Genomic DNA, 19,358 nt, shown 5'->3' with positions numbered 1-19,358 from the left:
CTGAGTAAAGTTCAACATGAAGTATGACTAAATTTCACGATATATCAATACATGACATATGACATAAGTAACATTCACCAATTTCATGCTGTGTATCTTGAAAATATTTTGTGTGTATATATTGACAGAAATGATAATTAAATCTAAGATATTCATACACACATAGAAAATATGAAGTGTTACAATTGAAATTTAATAATATAATTAAACAGTTCACAATCTATAGATTATTAAATTCCACCGTAGATAGTATGAAAAATGATGGAAGAGTGTGGTACACTAAACTACTGAGTTATCGCTTTGATCATCTTTCCAGACAATTGCATTTTTGCCAATCTTTTGAAGGACCCTGATAACTTTTTCTGTTGTGACGTTGCCAGTAACGATCACCTTGTTCAGTTTTGTGTCGACGTTATACGTTTCAATGTCTGCAAGAGATTATATAAGGCCTCAAGTTTTAAACTAAGCAAAAGGGTTCCAAAGAAAGAAGAAAAAAAGGTACATGTTTTTTTATATTGGTGCTGGGAAAAACAAGAACCTTCTATCTTCTTTATGGCTTTGAGGATTTTCTTGATACAATCGTCACAGTGCAAACCAACTTTCACTTCCACAACCTGGCCACAGGCAACAAAAACAATCCTTGTCAGTTGCAATTTGCAAACCAAAGAATGAGATTAATAAAACTCTTACATTTGCCATGAGAGAAAGCAGAGAATGAAGAGAGATAAGAGAAGTCGAGGAGGAAGAGAGAAATCAAAGAAAAAAGAGAAATGGGGTTGTAACGGTATGGAACTGCGTGAAATAATGGAGGAATGGATTCTTGACGTGAATTAAGGAAGCTTTTACTTTCTACAAGAGACATTTGAGACAAAAGGTGAAACTTTATTCTTATTTTAAGATTTCGAACTGTCTGGATTCCACTTAGTAGCATGTTTGGTCGGCAAGCATCATATTTATCCTCAAAACAACATATACATATATGTACAAAAATAAATAAATAAATGAATATATCTTTATCTTAATTTATCGTAAAATATCTATTCAATTAATCAATGCTTTGTAATTAGGGAAATGTTTCATTAGTTATCTTTTCTTGAGAGTAGATTAGCTTGGCTTGTATACTATCTAATTCAGTTATTATTAGTTCAATTTTACATCACAGATTATAGATTTTATCTCTAACTATATTACTCATCATCATTAAGTGAATTTTACAAATCATTTCAACCAGGATGTAACTTATTTGACTAAACTACTTTCGTTTTGAGTGTTCTGCGTTTACTCAGGTCCACTGTGGAATATTTTATATCATTAGCACATTAGTGATATTACTGATTCTCTAATGTTAGTCTGCATAACTAAGTTAATCCAATTAATTATCCAGATTTCCAACACAGCCCCAACTGCAGATCTTACCCTTAAGAATAATATTTCTACTTAATCTTCATTTTCTTAATTAAAAAATATAAATATAAAATAGGACTTATGAACATAATATAATGTATCTTAAAACTGAAGGGAGTACCAATTACATATTTGGTTCGGTGGAAAAAGGTTCAAAGTATTTTTACTTCAGATAAGTGTAATTTGGAAATATGGTATAGAATTCTTAAAAAAAAATTATAATCTTTCATCCAAACATAACCTAACAAGTGACTACAGAAATGAAGAATCTCATGTCAGGAAAAATATTAATTCAATAGTGTAAGTCTAAATTATCAGGTTACTACTATATAAGCAGCTTTGTCCTGTTGATTGTCTGTGCCTAACGTCCTATGAAGACTTGTCACATTTACAACACCGAATACACCCAAATATCCATAATCAGACAGCTTACATGCTAGTAGGCTAATAGCTTAATTAAGCATCTAACAATTGAGTTTAACATACCTCTAGTTGTTTCTATACTCACACAAAAACTTATAACACAAGTACTTATGTCATCAGTAAGTCAAAAAAAATTGTGCACAAGATCTCCCAATACATCCTGGGTATTAACTGATTTTGACACAACACCCAAAACAGATCCCCATGCCCAGATGCTTGGTCTTTCTTTTAAGACTTCATACTAATGGCAACACATGATTACTGATAATATTGCTAGATAGTGCATGTTTAGTATATGATTGTTTATATGAAATAGTTGTTTTTATTATACACACACACATATAAACTCTCTTAGCAAGCTGATAAAAAAAAAAGTATTATTTCATCAAAAATGAACTTTATCAAACCCACATTTACTTTTAGACACCTTATCAACTAATTGCAGTAGCGCCAAAGCGGGCAGCTTATGAACAAAAGTTTCATGCAGCTTAATTCCAGAAAATAACAATGGTAAACTATGATCTCACAGAATTGAGGAGAATGGATGAAAGTCTCAGTGCAAGAGTTCCTCTCAAACTCCCAGATTCAGAAAATAACATTGGGCATCGATTTGAAGTTTAGGGGAAAGAAAGAGGAAAGAACATAATACTATCTTAGGAAAGATAAATAAGCCTTGTTGAAAATGAACACAACCAAGGGACCATTGTAGAACAATTGTCAGTTAACAAATTTGACTTATGTTTCGGATGTTACAACAAATAAGCAGTAGCATCGGTGATATTAAGTTAACATGTACTGTACCACAGAATTTAAATAAATTAAATCCCTTTGTAGGAAAAAAGTTGTACTCCCAAATTAAGGACGTGATTTATCTTTGTTCTCCTGATCACATGAATCTGAATCACTTGCTCTGTAACCTGAAGTCAACAACGCAGAGATCGATCAGGATACATACACCCAAAATTCATCAATCCAACAAATGTTAGAGCTTACCTGGCCGTTTACCACACACTTTCCATACTGAATTTCGATTTCTTGACGCTTTACTAATCCAAACATGTCCCTGTAAACAAAGATCATTATAGTGTAGTCAGTAACCTGAAATTGAGGAGCAGAAAAGAGTATAACAATTACCCAATTCAAATTAAGTGTAGTCACGTAGGTCTTACGGCCACAAAGCAATATTCAGGATATGTTCGAGTAAACGTGTTCATGGTAAGAAAGAAAGTAAAAGAAAAAAAATAAAATAGTAAAGACTCTTCCATTAATCAACATTTCTCTTACTGCTTTTCAGTCAGCTGAATTCAAGTGATCTTTTCAGTAAAAACCAAGGTCAAACAAACAATTTAAGGTATAATCAAAAGTCCATTAAAAAAAATTATAAATAGAAATCCAATAAGGTGGTAGATTAGGCATCGCAGATTATATTCTTGAATTCAGACTGTCAGAAAGCTTTAACATATGAAGGTCATTTCACAGGTTTCCGGTATTAACGATTGAAACAAGGAGTTTTGTACCACCGACTCTTAAACAGTTTTCATAACTGTGAGTGCGTATAACAAAACTTGTCCAAACAATCATAAGGAAAAACAGCATCACAAATAAACACTCAGAAACAGGCAATTGAATTCGCGCATTTTTTTTAAAATAGATAACAATCTGATTAAAATTACAATACAATAAAAGGGATTTCGGGTAAAAGAGCCAGTACCAAATTTCCAATTTCCCTCCATTAATATATTGAACAGGGAATGACATAGAATGATAGAAGTAGAAGAAGAAAGAAAAGACCTTTTGGGGATCCCTTGGAACACCATAGCCAGAGTTATACATTTGACCCACCAAAACCTGCATGCCAGTGTCCCCAGCCTTGGCCTCCTTGAGGGTGTCCTGGAACCACCGCTTGGCGCAATCGGCAACAACCTTGGCGAGGGGTGTTCGACATTCTTCCAAAGGTTCCATCTTTTTGGCAAGCTCGACCTTAACACCAATTGGGGTCGCACTTCGAGGAGTGACCACACGGCTGGGCGATCTGGGTAGCGTCCCCTTCGGCCTGATATTGGGCTTCGCAGATGACACAATCCGCGATAACTCCTCCAGCCTCGCCGCAGATTCAAGATATTTTCCCATCAAATCAAATCTCACACAACAACAAAATATTTGTTGCTTTTAAGATCAGATATTTCAGGGTTTCCTTAAAGTTTGTTTAAGTGGAGGTTAATTTTGGCAAAGACAAAGAACACATATGTTCTATCTCTCTGTCTAGCAAATAAGTGTGCTTCAAAAAAATGGTTAGAACATAGCTCAAGGTGTCTGTTTGTTGGGTGTTGACACTGCCGTGAGAAAGATAATGAATTATTAGCCAATATAAAAATTGCTAATCTGCTACCACTACATTTTAACAAGTAAAAAATGTATACAGATAGAGTAATTAATTACATGATTATACATTAATAAATTGTTAATGGAGGTTACCAAATATACACACTCAACTTAAACTGTCCGAAATAATAAATTATATTTATTATGAAGAAATGAAATAAAAAAATTATATTCATTATATATAAGAATGAAATTTTTTATTCTAAAAATAAAAATAAGATAATTAAACTCACATTCATCCAACCTACCTATCATTTCTACTCATCACAAGATAATCATTCCAATTTTTTTAAAATTATGTGAATGGTAAAAACTTCATATATTTTGCTTTGGAACATCAAACCCACAGATTTACAAATTGCATAACCCACAGATTTACAAATCACTTAATTTGAAATCTCATAAAACAGATTACAAATGAGAGAAAATAACAAAACATAATACTAAGAAGTTATTTCAAGCTTGATGGGACAGTACTACGGTAATACATTAGAAGGAAGAATAAATGTAGATGATTCAACTTTTATATGCATAAAACACTTCTCTTTTTTTAACATTTCTTATCATCAATGGAGGTGCATTTAGAAAACGTGGGGTACAATAGCAAAAGACTCAGTTTCCTTATAATGGGCAATAAACATATTAAAAAAAAGCCCGTCTATTTCTCATGGTCACACATGATTATCCACTCAATTACAGGCCCATCTATTTGAGCACTTGAAATATAATGCAAACCCAGTTCAATTTTAATGATGTTAAAAGTACACGGTATTTCCTGTCAGATTTAATTTCAAAACAAAATCTTTATGAGAATTTTATAAACCACTGACTAAAACATATTTTAACTTTGAATGTATCATTTGCAAGTAAATTTTGTTCAAACGTGTTAACCAAATGATAGCAAACTATTTCTTCAATATTACGTGTAAGTACAAAAATATATAAAATTAATTATATTTAATTAATATTTTTTATGGATATTTAAAATTATAATATATTATATCATAGAGATGTAATATGTTGAATTAAAAAAAAAAAATACTAACGACAGTCACAATAAATACACTAAATGCAGCAACTTGCATTCGATGCGCAGAAAGTGGACAAAATGAACAGCTGACACTGCATATTGTTTTACAGCTTATACTTTATCTTTTAATATAAGACGTTTCTAATATTTTTTATCAATAAAAATAATTAAATTAGTTTTTTTTAAAAGATATTGCTAATGGATTATAATAATGTTATTATTAATTAAATTTAAAATTTTCATTTTTTATTCGTCAATATGAATGTTTACGATATCATTAGAACAAATAAGACAAATCTGAAATTCAAAGAAAGTTATGAAAATGATCGACATTTTTTTTTAAATACATATTATAATAAATAGTAGAGTAGAGAGGTAATTTAAATCATTATCGCTCCAAGTTGTGTCAAGCAATCGACCATGACAAATTCAAATCAAGTTGGATGGACAACTTTAACTACTTCAAATTTAGTTAAATTTAATGATAGACCTAGCACAATTTAACAAGCGGGTCAAATAATTTGACTAACAAAGTAGTCTATTTTCAATATATTAAAAAATTGCATGTACAATAAATTCAATGTATTGATCTATTCTACCATGTTATTTTCTCCCAATCACTTGTTTTTAAAGTTAAAATAAAAATAAAAATAGACTCATTTGTTTTTTCTTTTTTTCTCATTTAAAGGAGAATGAATAAACAGGCATAATGTAAGTCCGGTAATTAAACTTGAGTAGGAGAAGCAAAATTAAAATTCAGTTTATTAGATTGATATGTGTTGGGAAAAATTCACTATATTCACACAAATAATTTTACTCTTTAATCATTGTGGATGATTTTCATTAAACTTTGATAACTTGGGTCTTGGGCTAATTACAAATAATAAAAACTGACAATAAAATATCAACTTATCTAAAAATAAAATCTCCTTATTCTATCATAAAATAATATTCTACCTAATAAACACAAAATTATAACTACCCATTCCTTTTTTATCTCTATCAAATCAAACCAAATATTACTATACTCAAAACTAATAAAATAATAAATTTCTAAAATTTAAGTTTATCCCAATAATATGTTCAATTACTTTTTTAAAGAATGAGAAATTATAATTTACGTTCACTTGGTTGAGTTTTGAACTTTGTAAAAACAATTTTATTATTGTATGATCTGAAAAAACTTTTAATACTAAGTGATACGATATCATTGGAGATTTAATGTAACTTTGGGTTCTGATTATAATTTTTATCATTTTAATTAAATATAGAAAATAATAATTTATATATTAAAAATTAAATCAATATTAGCATGTATTAAATATTGTTATTGAAAATTAATGTGAAATTAAGATAATTTTACTTAGTTTATACTATAAAGAATGCACTCATAATATAATGAGATATATCTAAATTATGATCGAAAATGAGATTTATGTTTGTGTGAGAACCTAATTCTGATTTTATTGGAATAACTATACAATCAATCTTATCATCTATCACTTATTTTTTTATTTTTTTTAAAATGTGATGTTGATATCTTTTTTAAACTAAATATCATATTTAGTTTTAAAAAAAATATATATATGGTAAACGGTGGGTTGGTTTCTTTTAAAAAATTGTTCTACTCACATTAAAATTTGCGAAATTATTCATTTTAGGCTGTTACAGCAAAACTTTTGAGCAGCCAATGACTGTGAAGAATATTCGATATTCTAAGTTCAAAATGGTGGAAGAATATTCTTAAAAAGCAGCACCTTTTTAAATTTTATGCCCACTTCTCAGTCACCAACTGCTTCTATTTTGTGTTATTTCTCAGTCACTGCACTTTCGAGTTTATGTTTACCTAACAAAAAGCTTAGCTATGGAATAAGATACTGCTCTTATGCTATTTCACAGAATTAAAAATTCTATCCCCTTATAAACTATGCGAATATGACTACTATTCTTTTCATCACATTTATTCTATGTTTTTTTATCCTAAAAGAATTTCCATGCAAATTTACTTCAACGATTCAACACTGTAATTCAAAGTCTAAGATATTAAAAAAAAAAAACTATATTTAATCCTGTGAAAACTACACCCTAATTGAATTCATTTTGAATATGTCTTTTTTTTAATAAGCAAATATAATTACTTATAATTCATCGTTATCGTTGTTTATATGTTGTAATGAGTCGATGATGTTGTTTGATCAGATAATTCAGTCTAAAATAATTTGATCAAACAGACCTATAAACAGATATTTGTAAACAGAAGATTTTAGTTTGTAGGTTGAAATTTATGACAGGAACTGAAGAGAGGCTTAAAAATTGATGTATGATGAAGAGGGAGGGATGGTATATGATAACACGATATGAATACACTGCCTCTTATCTTATCTCATAAGGTAACGAAAAGTAAAGGTCGTGGAAAAATGTCGAAAACGATGTGCAAAGACGTCAAAAAAACAAACTCAAATGACTTGTCATAACCCACAACAATTGAACTTATCCTTACACTTTAAGTAAATACCCAAATTCACCTCAATTTTATATCTAAATTACGTACTTCACAATTTCAGGCTTCAATTATAAAAGTGGTGTAATTTTTTTAAACAAAATTATTAGAATAAATAAAGTTGAAAAAAATTACTCAAATATATAAATCGTTCTTAAAATACGAATTCAAATCTTAAAAGTTTTACTTCAATACATAATTTTGATATAGGTAACATTTTCTTTCAATTTTTTTTTAACTATGAAAAATTAGAATAATCTAAACTGGACTCTCTTTTTTTCTCACATACGTACCTAAAGTGGCATGATTTCATATTGTTTTTCAATATTTTTATGTTTCTTTTTAATCGAAGTCATTTTTTTAATGGTTAGATACTACTTTATTTTATTTAATATTTTAATTACAAACTGTTTTTTTTTTCATTTTTTTTGTTTTTTAATCCTAATTCGTTTTTTTAAATAGTGAAAAATTAAATAATTTATTATACTGTGGTTTTTAAAATAATACTTTTCCAGCTTTTAAGGATGCAGCAAAAATTTAAAAAAAAAATGAGAAAATAATCTTTTTCTCAATTAAATAATACAAAAGTGTTATTTGATACACATAATGAAGGTCTATAAATAAAATATGAAAAAAAAATAATGAAAATTTGAAGAACTAGTTAATTTTTTTGTTTATCACGGATGTCCTCCTTCTAATTTTAATTAATAAAGTATATGGTGTACATCTATTTGAACTTCTATGTTATGAGCATATATGGTATATTGTTGTTGTTATTATTATTATCTCAATCTTTTCCTTTTTATTTGTATTTCAATTTGTATAAAGACAATGTAGGTTTATAACAATTCAAAATGGTTTTGAATTGTATGTTGACAATAATATTATTATAGACGTGACAAATATATTGGGTCTAAAACATATATTTAAATGAAATTTGGAAACGATTTTATATTTAAGAAAATTGTTGAAATGAAAAGAATTACCATCATCTATATATTCAAACATGAAGATTTGCCAGTCCAACATATTGTTATTGATGTTAATGTATATTTGAAAAATATCCAACATACTAAATTAACAAGCTCTAATATGTAATGTTTGTAACATATTATAGTATTCAAGAGCAGTTAATTGAGTATAAAATTTATTAAATATATAAGAAAAGAAAAGTTTGGCTTTAACTTATTAACATTCATATCGCTATTTTCACAACAGAATATTTGGTGAAGATATACCCTCATCTAATATTCTGCTACACACTACAACAAATACCTATAATGCAGTTGGGAAATAGGTTGCGTTGACAAGTTTTTTCCTAAAGCTCGTTTCAAAATTAGTATAGTACATGAATGTGTTTTAAAAATAATATTCCTTTATTTATTTTTAAATATAATTATAGCTGTATAAGATGAATTCACTTGTAAGTATTTGGATCGGCCTAATTTACGTTTATTTAGATTCCGGATCAGCGTGATTGAATAACATTAAGTGATTTAATTATGGCCACAACTTTTTTAACCTAACTTATTTTGTGGACTTTTTGTATAGGTTCACTTGAAATAATTTTGTTCGCTCTCTATCAAATAAAGCATTAATACTATCCGCTCCATGACTTAAAACTGCTCAGCACTCCAGAATAGCACCTATTACTACTCATCAGTGATTTGACATGAATAGTATATGGTGGCATTTCAAATCATCAAATGATAAGATATTCCTTACACTTTATTTAATACAAAAATGAAAAAGAGACTTAAACAAATTATTTGGTTGAAAAAAAAATTATAGTTATATAATAACTCCACAGTATTAATGAGATATGAATTCAATTATATAAAAGAATTGATACTATTTTTTATCCAAAATTTTAAGATCATGAATTCATGACTCTTTCACTTTTATATAGTGTTCTAATTTCTCATTTCTATGTAAAACATAGACTCACACTTAAATTTTCAACACAACCATGTTATAAACATAATTGTGTGTAATTTTATATCGAACAAATAACAAGTTGAACAGTTAGTTTACAAAAAAAATTATCTCTAACACATATGATAAAATATAACTATAATTAATTAAGTTGTTGTTAATTTAAAATTCAATTTTAAATCTATAAATATAGATTTAAGATAAAAAGATAGATAATAATATTTAAAACATTAATTATTTGAACAACTTAATCACATCAAGATATCTTGTATAAATAATCTTTAAGTTTGATGGAATGGACAAATAGGATAAATGATGACACAAACACATGTATTCAGACCTTCAAAACACTTAGAATACAATGAATCATAGATCTCTATCTCATACTAAAACACCCAAAACATAATTTTATAATAATAATAATAATAAACTCGTGATATATTATAGAATTCACCTAATCTATTACGAATAACGAAAACGATTACAAATATGAATTAAAAGAATACATATAAGACAACTTCATATAATCAATCATGTGTTATAGACAGATATAAGACAACTTAATGTGTATACCTAGAATATAAGTCACTTGTGGTTATGCTTTTTCCTTCTTTCTCATTATAACATAAAAGAAAGAAGAGGATGATTCATAATTTTCAATAAAATAAACTCAAATCATGTAATGAAAGTCTAGTAACTTACTTCGTTAAATAGATTCCTTCATACATACCATACCAAACGAAGCAATAGAGTGTAGAATTGCACCGCTTAGTTAAGGAAATCGGAGAAAGTAACTGAAAGAAAATGAAACTTGGATGCTGTTATGTGAATACTTCCAATAATAACCCAAGTTGAGGGAAAAGTTCTATAAAAGGAGAATTTTATTTTTCGGTAGAACCTAATTTTCAGAGAATTTCAAAACGTGTTTATACAATTGGATTTATTCTGTTCCGTAGTTGAAAACAATTACTGGAAAAATAGGATGAAGGGAAAAGCAGAATGGCATATTGAAAACGAAGGTGACGTATTAAATTTAGTATCCTGACTTAACGTCGTTACTTCTCTGAAGAACACTGTAATTAAACTATAATTAATTAACATGTTTTTTTCCATCCAAAGGTTGTCTCAATGTCTCATTGTCATGGATCCCTTTTGCAGATACACCGATAACAATGATTCAACAACTCAACATTATTAGTTGTTGAATCTGGATCTATTATTTGTTCAAAGGAACAATATGGGTGTTCAACTGTTCATCTTGTTATCTCTGTCCTAGTCAGTAGTGTGTGGTGTGGACTCCGTTATGCATCGTGAACAGAGATTAAGAAAAACTAAAAACACCTATAATTTTCTACCGAGCCTTCAGATACCTTTGTTCGTGTCTTGTCTTGGATTTGCCATGTCACGGTCAAATGTTTGTGCCTTCTTGTTTCATCAGTCACTAAACCAGTGCCAGATTCATAGACTCATGTCTGAATTAAAGAACAAGGTAAATTATTGTGTTTCAAAGGAAAATTTTACCTTTTTCTTTCTCTTTTAAAAAAATCTAATGTTTTTATATATATAGTATAAAACAACATTTGGCTGCTTTCGCCATGCACAGTCATCGAAGGAATAAAAACCTGAGGAAGTAGTTTATTTTATTTAGCACGCACACACATAAGAAAACTATAGATTAAGCCATTCTTAGTTAGAAGATGATGCATCCACCTAAATCATCGTTATAAAAGGCACATATGCACATGCACATGGCTGTTTTTTATTTGTAGTTGCTTAGTAAGAAATTTATATAAAACGTGAAATGGAAGGCATGAGAGAAAAGATTTAAAGATGTATATATCTGTGTTTTGTTCATAAGATGCTGGTAAAATATGTAACAAAATGAATGGACACAGTACATGAATATCTTCACACCAGGAATGCTCATCTAATAAATGGGTCCTATAACAAAAAATATATGGTGCTGCCTGATTCTGCCGCGACCGTGGGAAAGCGACCATTCATCCATCAATATCTCATCATATCATGCACCACCATGCTATATATCAAATGCAATGAACATGCTTACCCATCAACATCTTCTTAAACATTATTTTCTTAATAATACTTTCATTTTTTATAATTTCATTTCTTGAACATTCCACAACAACTACAACAACAAAAATACGAATTTTCGATATAAAATGATTATAAGCTTCATTTTATAAATTATTTTTAATATAATGATATAAATAGATTTTAAATTTAATTCAATTTTCCAAAACATAATTTGTAAGATGGAATATTAAAAATTCGTGATATTGTTCCTGAGGTTGTGTGAGTGATCAGTGTGCAACCTTAATTTATGACAGAGAAGTGAATAGGATTTTGTTTGTATTTGCCACAAAAATTTTGGACCTTCTTCCAGCTTCGTATTAGCTGTGCCTCCACATTTTTCAAAACTCTTTTATTATATTTCGGAAAGACCTCTCTTACATTAATTAGTCTTGAGTTTCACAAAAAGAAAGAAACATAAAAAATAGCTCCACAAGAAAATAAAATAATAAAAGTAGATAAGTATTAATTTTTATTTTAAAGCTGCCAAAAATATATTAATTGATTAAAGTTGCGAGATTCAGTTGGTTAGACATTACACCAGACGCATCTCCAACTCGATTCCAATTACATGGTTAATTTAATTATTAGAGTAATTAAATCCTTAATGATAATTATTGGAAATATGATACGTAGTCAAAAGACACACGAAAGAACTCAACTTATCAGCAGATTGGATGAAAAAGGGTGTTGTTGTTTATAGAGGATGCACTGAAAACTGAGTCTTTTCAATGAAGTAAGCAACGAGCAAAAGTAAAGTGCAACATCACATCAAAATAGGAGTAGAAACAAGTTTTTTTCTTTCTTAAATTTCTCAATACCAATTTCATTCATTTCTCTTTCGATTCCATCCCTTTTGGAATTTTCCCCAAGGATCTTAGCCCTACCACTCACAAAAGTTATGCCACCACTCAAACCTTTCACTGTTCCTGATAACTTTCTAAGTTATTGCAGTTTACCAAAATAGTATAACTCTTATTATTAGAACCATTGTTTCAAAATATATTATTTTCCCATTAATCCAAGAATTTTCTATGAGAATTTGGTAGTAGTATAATTATTCACGATCATTTGTTCAAGACTGCAATTATTGATGAGTTTTTTTACACGTGATAAACGACACTCTGCCCCAGATGAAAGTTTTCATCTGCCAGTAAGATAGGTCAGAAAATAAGAATAAAATACAAGTCAGGCATATTTGATTTTTTCATTTCTTTAAAATTAATAATCAAGTTTAAATCTTATCAAGAAAAACGAGTACTTAAATGGGGGGGGTTTGATTTTTTTTTGTTGTTGTTGAAGTTTAATTAAAAATAAATTAATAAATCATGAACCCAGTAAAAAATTAACTTCCGAGTATTTTAGTATTTTGTTTTAAAAATCATTTTTTTTTAATAGTGAATAGATATTTATTGACTTCCTAACTTTAGTAAAGTGAAGCTGTCACTTCAACAGAATCTCAACTTTTTATGCGACTTTACTCTAATTTTGTCTCCTAAAAATGAAGAGAGAGAATATCCCTGAAAATTTCATAAAAACCAAAAAAGCTTATTAAATAGTCTAAAAATTTAGATATATTAGGCAATCAAATGTGTGAATAAGTTAAGATGAAATTATTACTAGTAATAAAAGCTATTGGGTTTTGAAGCTCAGGTAGAAAAATGCCAGATAGAATAATTAATAATAGCATTTAGCAACACCAAAACACGATTCTTAAAATCACAAAGCACAGAAATTCTTATTGCATCATCAAACCACCACATTGCACAAGAAGGAAAATCCAGGCAGCTGGGTAAACCCATATTGGTACCCAAAACACAGAATGAACGAAACTGAAAGAACCACACAAACAACAATAACAAGGGTCTCACATCTCTCGAATCTCCGAAAAACACCAATAGCAATTATCAGTGTTCCCTGAAACCGAGTGACCCAGTCACCGCCACGTGCACAACCCCTTTATTTAATTATTCCACTAACGGCAACACGTGACCGCGTTTTAGTTATTTATATATTTTATTATTATTGTTTATATTGCAAGAACCAAACCGGGCACGGATTTCCCGACCCGACCCGATACGCTGCTCTCCCACACACAAGGAAAGCGGCCGGTGCCGGAGCTTGCGGGAACAATCTCGCCGGAAGCTTCGAAGCGGGTGACGGTGAGGGCAGTGTTAAAGTACTCTCTCACCTGAGTAATTATCCCATCCGCGACAGTCCAGGCGTGAACCCAGGCAATGTTACGGGTGGTGTCGCAGCCCTCGACGAGGACAGTGGAGCCGAAGGCGGCGATGGATTGCGGAACGAATCGGAAGGTTTCGGCGGTGGAATCGCCGGTGAGCATGCGCATCAAAAACTGGTGTGACGGAGGACCATGGAACCACCACTCGAGGTCGGCGGCGAGGATCTTGGCGACGGCGGCGGAGTCGCCGGAGCTTAGGGCATCATACAGTGCTAGCACCAGCTGCTTGTTGCTGGAATCAGCGTCCGAAGCACTTGCCTGAGAGTTAGCCAGTTCGAGAAAAAGGTTTCGAGTTTCGGTGGGAGAAAAGACGATTCGAGAACTGGGAGCAGCCAAACAATGTCTTGTTTAGTTGTGTTGAGTCTTGCAAGGGGACCGAGGAGGGGTTTATATAGGAAGGCTGCGCCGCGATGTTTGTGATCGGGTGCGGTCAATGTTTACTGGAGTCGGTTTTGTGGGTGTACGTGTCACATTTTAATTCGTTGGTGGGAACGATAGTGGATGGAGTGGGAACAGCGTAGGGTTTTAATGGGTATAAATGTTGCAACGTCATGAGGTATGAGAAAGGTAACAAAAGGAAGGGAGACGGTCAAGCCTACTTTTTTGACTTGGGTTTCAATGATGTGTTTGTGTGTGTGTGTGAAGGAGTAGATGTGGAAGAAAAATCTTTGCCCACAGCAACAACAAATTAAATTTATACACTACACTCTATAATGTTAAATATTTCAATTTGAATATGGATTTCCAATTGTTAAAAAAATGATTTTTTTTTTTATAAATTCATGTTAAGCATCAATCATTTTAAAAAATATACATTAGGCAATTGATAAAACTTAAATCATTTTTTATATTTTATTTCTTTTATAGAAAATAAAAAAGATAAACTAAATTTTTATAGATATTTATTTTTTCAATTTTTCAAAAAAGGCAACTAATAAAAGAAGAGAAGAATTTTTTTGTGTGATATTTATTTAACAAAAGTTAACCAATCTATTTCTTTTGATTGTGTATGGTACATGCATTAAATTCGGCTTGCAATTAATTGGTAGTAGACTACGAGAAAATCACTGAAAATTCGATTTTCGAGGAATTGAATTTCGATTTTTTTAAGAAAGAGAGATAATTTTTTAAAAGAAAACATATATTTTATAAATAAAAATACAATTAAAAATTCAGCTCTTATCATAAACCATGGCATTTATGTTAAAAAAAGGAAAAAAAAAAGTAACCTTATGAATTTGGTGAAAAAAATCTAGCTGCGTTAGGGCGTCATGTGATGTGAGTAGAAGAGAGTGATGACCTTTTCAAGCTTCCCTACAGATTTGTTTGCGTTGTTGCGTTTCTCTTTATTTTTTCTTTACTTACAAAAAAGTTAAAGATAACCGGCAGTTATTTTAGAATAAAGTATCAAAGCCACTTTGGTGGGTTTAACTGTTCAAACTAAAAAATAAATAAATTAATACACACAAATTTTTTATTTTCTTTTAAAAATATAAAAATTAATTCTTTTTTATAATTCTAAATTTTTATAACACGTGTCAATTATAAAAATGTTAATCTTATAGATTTAAAAATGTTGTTAGTTTTGTCGACTTTTAAAAAGAAGAATAAAGTGATAAGTGAAAGCGTGTATATAAAAATGCGATTGCGGGTCTCTGTTTTTTGGGTTACTTTCTTACGTTAACGGATTTAGCTTAATTTGGGGTTCCTTAACCAGAAGGTATGGTTACGGTTGGTAGAAGCAGAAAGGTTGATTAAACATACCTACAGTTTAATTAAATTAATATTTTAGCTTACTTTATTAATATCACTATCTTATCTAATCTAGTTTATTATTTCAAAAAGACCAATATTATAAACAGAGAGGAACTTATTTGGATCTCATTTACTTTTGGGTTTTTAAAGTATTCATTATCAGATTTTATGACAACTGTGCAGATTAATATAGATTAAGAAAATGTAAAGACGCAGTTGATAAATTAGTACTAATAATATCTGTTTCAAAGCGACATTTAATTAAAAAAATTAATTAATTAGGAAGGTGGTGGTATCTTGTACGCAATTTCATTCATTGCGGCAGGAATCAGAACAACGCAGAATTAAGTTTTAACAGATTAATCCATTTACAACTCCTTTATTTTCATTTTATTATGTTTTTAATTTTTCATTATTTAAAAATAGTCAATATAATTATTTATGTTAAATTATTATAAATATTTTACTAATATAAGATATAAATAATAAAGGATGATTTATTAATTAAGTTAAGTCGTTGGTAAATAATATGTAAGACCAACAATAAGTATTATGTATTACTATAATAATATTACTGTCATAAATGTAACAAAAATATATATTGATTCATTTAAAGGAATTAAATTAAAATTATTAAAAAATATTGGAAAAAAATTGAAAATGATCGCAATAGAAGTTGGAAAGACTATTAAGATGAATGAAAAAGAAAAACATTGAAAAAAAAAACAAAGGAAATCCAACTAGTGGCTCAAAAGTAGCAACTATTTCTTGTTTGTTTTGGTCGGAAAGAGCTTTCCACCTAATTTTTTTTTATCCACAAGTTATTATTATTATTATTCTAAGAAGTGAATGTAATGTATAATAGTAGTAAAACATGAATAATTTTAAATATAGAAAATTTAAAATGGTAAAAATCTAGAGAAAAAAGATTGGGATATTTGAGCCAATTGAGAAGTGAGGTTTGATACTATGAAATATAATAACACAATGAAAAAACAAAATTAAGATGTAATTTTATAATGAAGAAAATTAACACTAACATGAATAGTTGGTTAAGTTGATAGGTCCTGAAGGCTAATCCACAATAAATGAATAGTTTTAGGTGGTTAGCTAGTTTTACTTCATCTTTCTTAATTTGTCAACTCCGCAGACCTACATTCAATGCGACAAATTGCTTAGGTGATATTCAAAATATTTATTTTATTTTATATAGTCTTATATTATATCATTTTCAGAATTTTTATGATTTTTCTTTGATATTATATTCACACACACAGACAGAAAAATAACTCAAATACTAACAAAAAAATGTTTTTAACACGTTAAAAAATTTGGTGTAATTAGATTAAAAAAATATACTTTTATTTTTAAATTTTGGAAATTAAAATGTATGAAAGTTTTATATAATAAAAAATTTTATATTTTAAACTAAAACGTATATTTAATTCTAAATTAAATAAATAAACTCACTGAATTTCTTAAACAATCTAAGCCCAAACTTTTATATAGTTTGTCATCTTTTTCTTAATATTACTTTATCTTTTTTTTTATTCAGTTTAAATTGATGAAATCAGATTTAATTAATTATCATCATTTATAATTTCGAAGGAAAATTATTAAATTAAGCATTTAAAATATTTCTTTTATTTTTGTTGTTTAATACATTACAGTGAATGAAACGGTACTTGTACTTTTATTTTTTATTTCAAACTTGTTTTAATTTTTTTTCTTCAAATATTTTTAATTCATAAGTTTTTTTTTTTTTTTTACTTTGAGAAGAAAAGAAACAAATCGGTCAAAAATTTAAAAGCTAAAAGGAAAAAAATAATAAAATCAAATAATAAAAATTTTAAAAACTTTAAACTAACGAAATTTTTCAATAAAAAAATTGAAAATATTCGAGCAAATTATAAAAATGCTTAAAATTTAATAAATATGTTTTAGAGAAAATAAAACTCCACCGACATTATTAGAATATTATTTTTCTTTTATTTTTTTTTTGTTAGTTTTGCGTGTACAATTTCAAATAAATAGTCAAATGCAATTTTCAATGTGTTTGACAAAGATCAGTAGCAATTTTCTTTGCTATGATGAATCACGAAACTTAAAGTTTCAAAGAGCCAAGGCAATTTTCAATATTGAACTGCGTGATTGGCAAAAGCAAAGACAATAGAGAAAAATCATATTGATAAAAAATAAAATAAAAATATACTTGATTATGGATAAACAGAATACAAATAAAAATAAAATAGAAATATATTTTTATAAATAATAAAAACATAGTTGATTAATTAATTTTCTCTTCATAACTTTAAATTAATTTATGCATAATTTTATTTTTAAAACTAGTTTATTGAAATTTTCTTACTTTTTTTTTAATTATGCATATCCTAATTTTATATTACAAGGAATTTTATTTATTTATTTTTTCTTATGTAATTTAGAAAGAGTTAATATAGTTTAATTTTTTTATAATTTTCAATTTGTGTTTTTAATTAAGTGGATTGAACTATCGCAAGAAAGAACATTGTTAGTGGCTATTATTGCAACTTACAAGATTACTATATAATTTTTGTTCATAAAATTGTATACTTATTATGCATTAAGAAAAATATAAGAATTTTAAAAGAAATGATTTTTTTTTCTTTGTGAAAGTTTTACAAAGTTCTAAATTCCAATTTTATCACGGTAATTCACGATGATAAAATACATAAAGAAAGTAAACTGATGTGAAGAGATATGAGTGAAGAAAAAGAAGAAAGCTGATGTATAAAGATATAAAGAAGAGTTTTGAAAAGAAAAAACAAAAGGAAAATAAGTTACAAATTACAGTCAAAGAAACAGAAGAGAAGGAGGAGAAGGAAAAAGAAATGAAAAAACATAAGTGAGGAAAAAGATAAATACAAGGAAGTTGTAGGGAAAATAAATTAAAGAAAAAGGAGTAGAAAACTAAAGAAAAAAGAAAGAAAGAAAAAGGTAATAAACATAATATAATAGAAATGTACTTTTTAATTGTATATAAATAGTTTTGTGTCGTCCATTTAATAAAGTAAAGAAGAATTTAGGTGAGATGTTTTAATAATTCGACACATGGTGTAAATCATACAATAATGTTTAGTTGGATTTCACTTCTTAATTCAAAATTATTAGAATGACGAGTTTTAATATTAATATTAACTAAAGTTTATCTTGAAAAAAAGTATAGTAATGTATAAGAACGGATGTTGATTAAGAATCAACTAATAATATCATCTAAAGATAGTTAATTGTTAATATCATTTTTTTCTTTCTTATTATGATTTTCTATTTATTTAAAATAGGTGATTGAATATAATATTAGAATAATGATACTAAGAATTAATAAAAGTGTGAATTAAAGGTAACAACAATGATAGTCAATGATTTATACATTAACTTACGTATGCATTATTCTTAATTTGTGAGAAAACTCAGTCAAATTTTGTTTTTCCTTTTTATTCATATAAATACTCGTGAAAAACTTACTCAAAAAGAATGTATACCTTTTATTATTTTTCATTTTTTTTACCATTTTCAATTGAAAAAAAGTGAGTATTCCTCCACTCTCACGACTA

At 28.4% G+C, this 19,358-nt stretch overlaps 3 protein-coding genes across 3 annotated transcripts; all 3 read right to left on the bottom strand.

The window, feature by feature from the left end:
* Window positions 1-131: 131 nt before the first annotated feature.
* On the bottom strand, window positions 132-1,019 carry LOC106755969 (heavy metal-associated isoprenylated plant protein 19). The gene is made up of 3 exons (XM_014638205.2): window positions 691-1,019; window positions 539-614; window positions 132-428 (listed from the first exon to the last, which is right to left on the bottom strand). The coding sequence occupies exons 1-3, from the start codon at window positions 697-699 to the stop codon at window positions 280-282; spliced, it is 234 nt and encodes a 77-aa protein (XP_014493691.1). The 5' UTR covers window positions 700-1,019; the 3' UTR covers window positions 132-279.
* Window positions 1,020-2,473: 1,454 nt separating this feature from the next.
* On the bottom strand, window positions 2,474-4,136 carry LOC106755755. Its single transcript, XM_014637965.2, has 3 exons — window positions 3,619-4,136; window positions 2,821-2,890; window positions 2,474-2,744 (listed from the first exon to the last, which is right to left on the bottom strand). Exons 1-3 carry the CDS (start codon window positions 3,955-3,957, stop codon window positions 2,683-2,685), a joined length of 471 nt encoding a protein of 156 aa, XP_014493451.1. The 5' UTR covers window positions 3,958-4,136; the 3' UTR covers window positions 2,474-2,682.
* Window positions 4,137-13,478: 9,342 nt separating this feature from the next.
* On the bottom strand, window positions 13,479-14,386 carry LOC106753479 (wound-induced protein 1). The gene has a single exon (XM_014635298.2). The coding sequence runs from the start codon at window positions 14,116-14,118 to the stop codon at window positions 13,798-13,800; it is 321 nt and encodes a 106-aa protein (XP_014490784.2). The 5' UTR covers window positions 14,119-14,386; the 3' UTR covers window positions 13,479-13,797.
* Window positions 14,387-19,358: the final 4,972 nt, after the last annotated feature.

Source organism: Vigna radiata, chromosome 2 (genome assembly GCF_000741045.1).
Source record: "Vigna radiata var. radiata cultivar VC1973A chromosome 2, Vradiata_ver6, whole genome shotgun sequence".
In the NCBI taxonomy this organism is placed as follows: Eukaryota; Viridiplantae; Streptophyta; class Magnoliopsida; order Fabales; family Fabaceae; genus Vigna; species Vigna radiata.
Note: the sequence above shows the minus strand (reverse complement) of the source record. Positions and strands in the feature narration are given on the sequence as shown.

Excerpts from the sequence above, each read along its gene's own strand:
- LOC106755969 (XM_014638205.2), bottom strand. Across the intron at positions 429-538 it reads AGCCATAAAGAAGATAGAAG|ACATTGAAACGTATAACGTC; the intron begins GTTCTTGTTTTT and ends AATCTCTTGCAG.
- LOC106755755 (XM_014637965.2), bottom strand. The coding sequence starts at position 3,957 with ATGGGAAAATATCTTGAATCTGCGGCGAGGCTGGAGGAGTTATCGCGG. Across the intron at positions 2,891-3,618 it reads TTCCAAGGGATCCCCAAAAG|GGACATGTTTGGATTAGTAA; the intron begins GTCTTTTCTTTC and ends CTTTGTTTACAG. Across the intron at positions 2,745-2,820 it reads AGTGTGTGGTAAACGGCCAG|GTTACAGAGCAAGTGATTCA; the intron begins GTAAGCTCTAAC and ends TGTTGACTTCAG.
- LOC106753479 (XM_014635298.2), bottom strand. The coding sequence starts at position 14,118 with ATGCGCATGCTCACCGGCGATTCCACCGCCGAAACCTTCCGATTCGTT.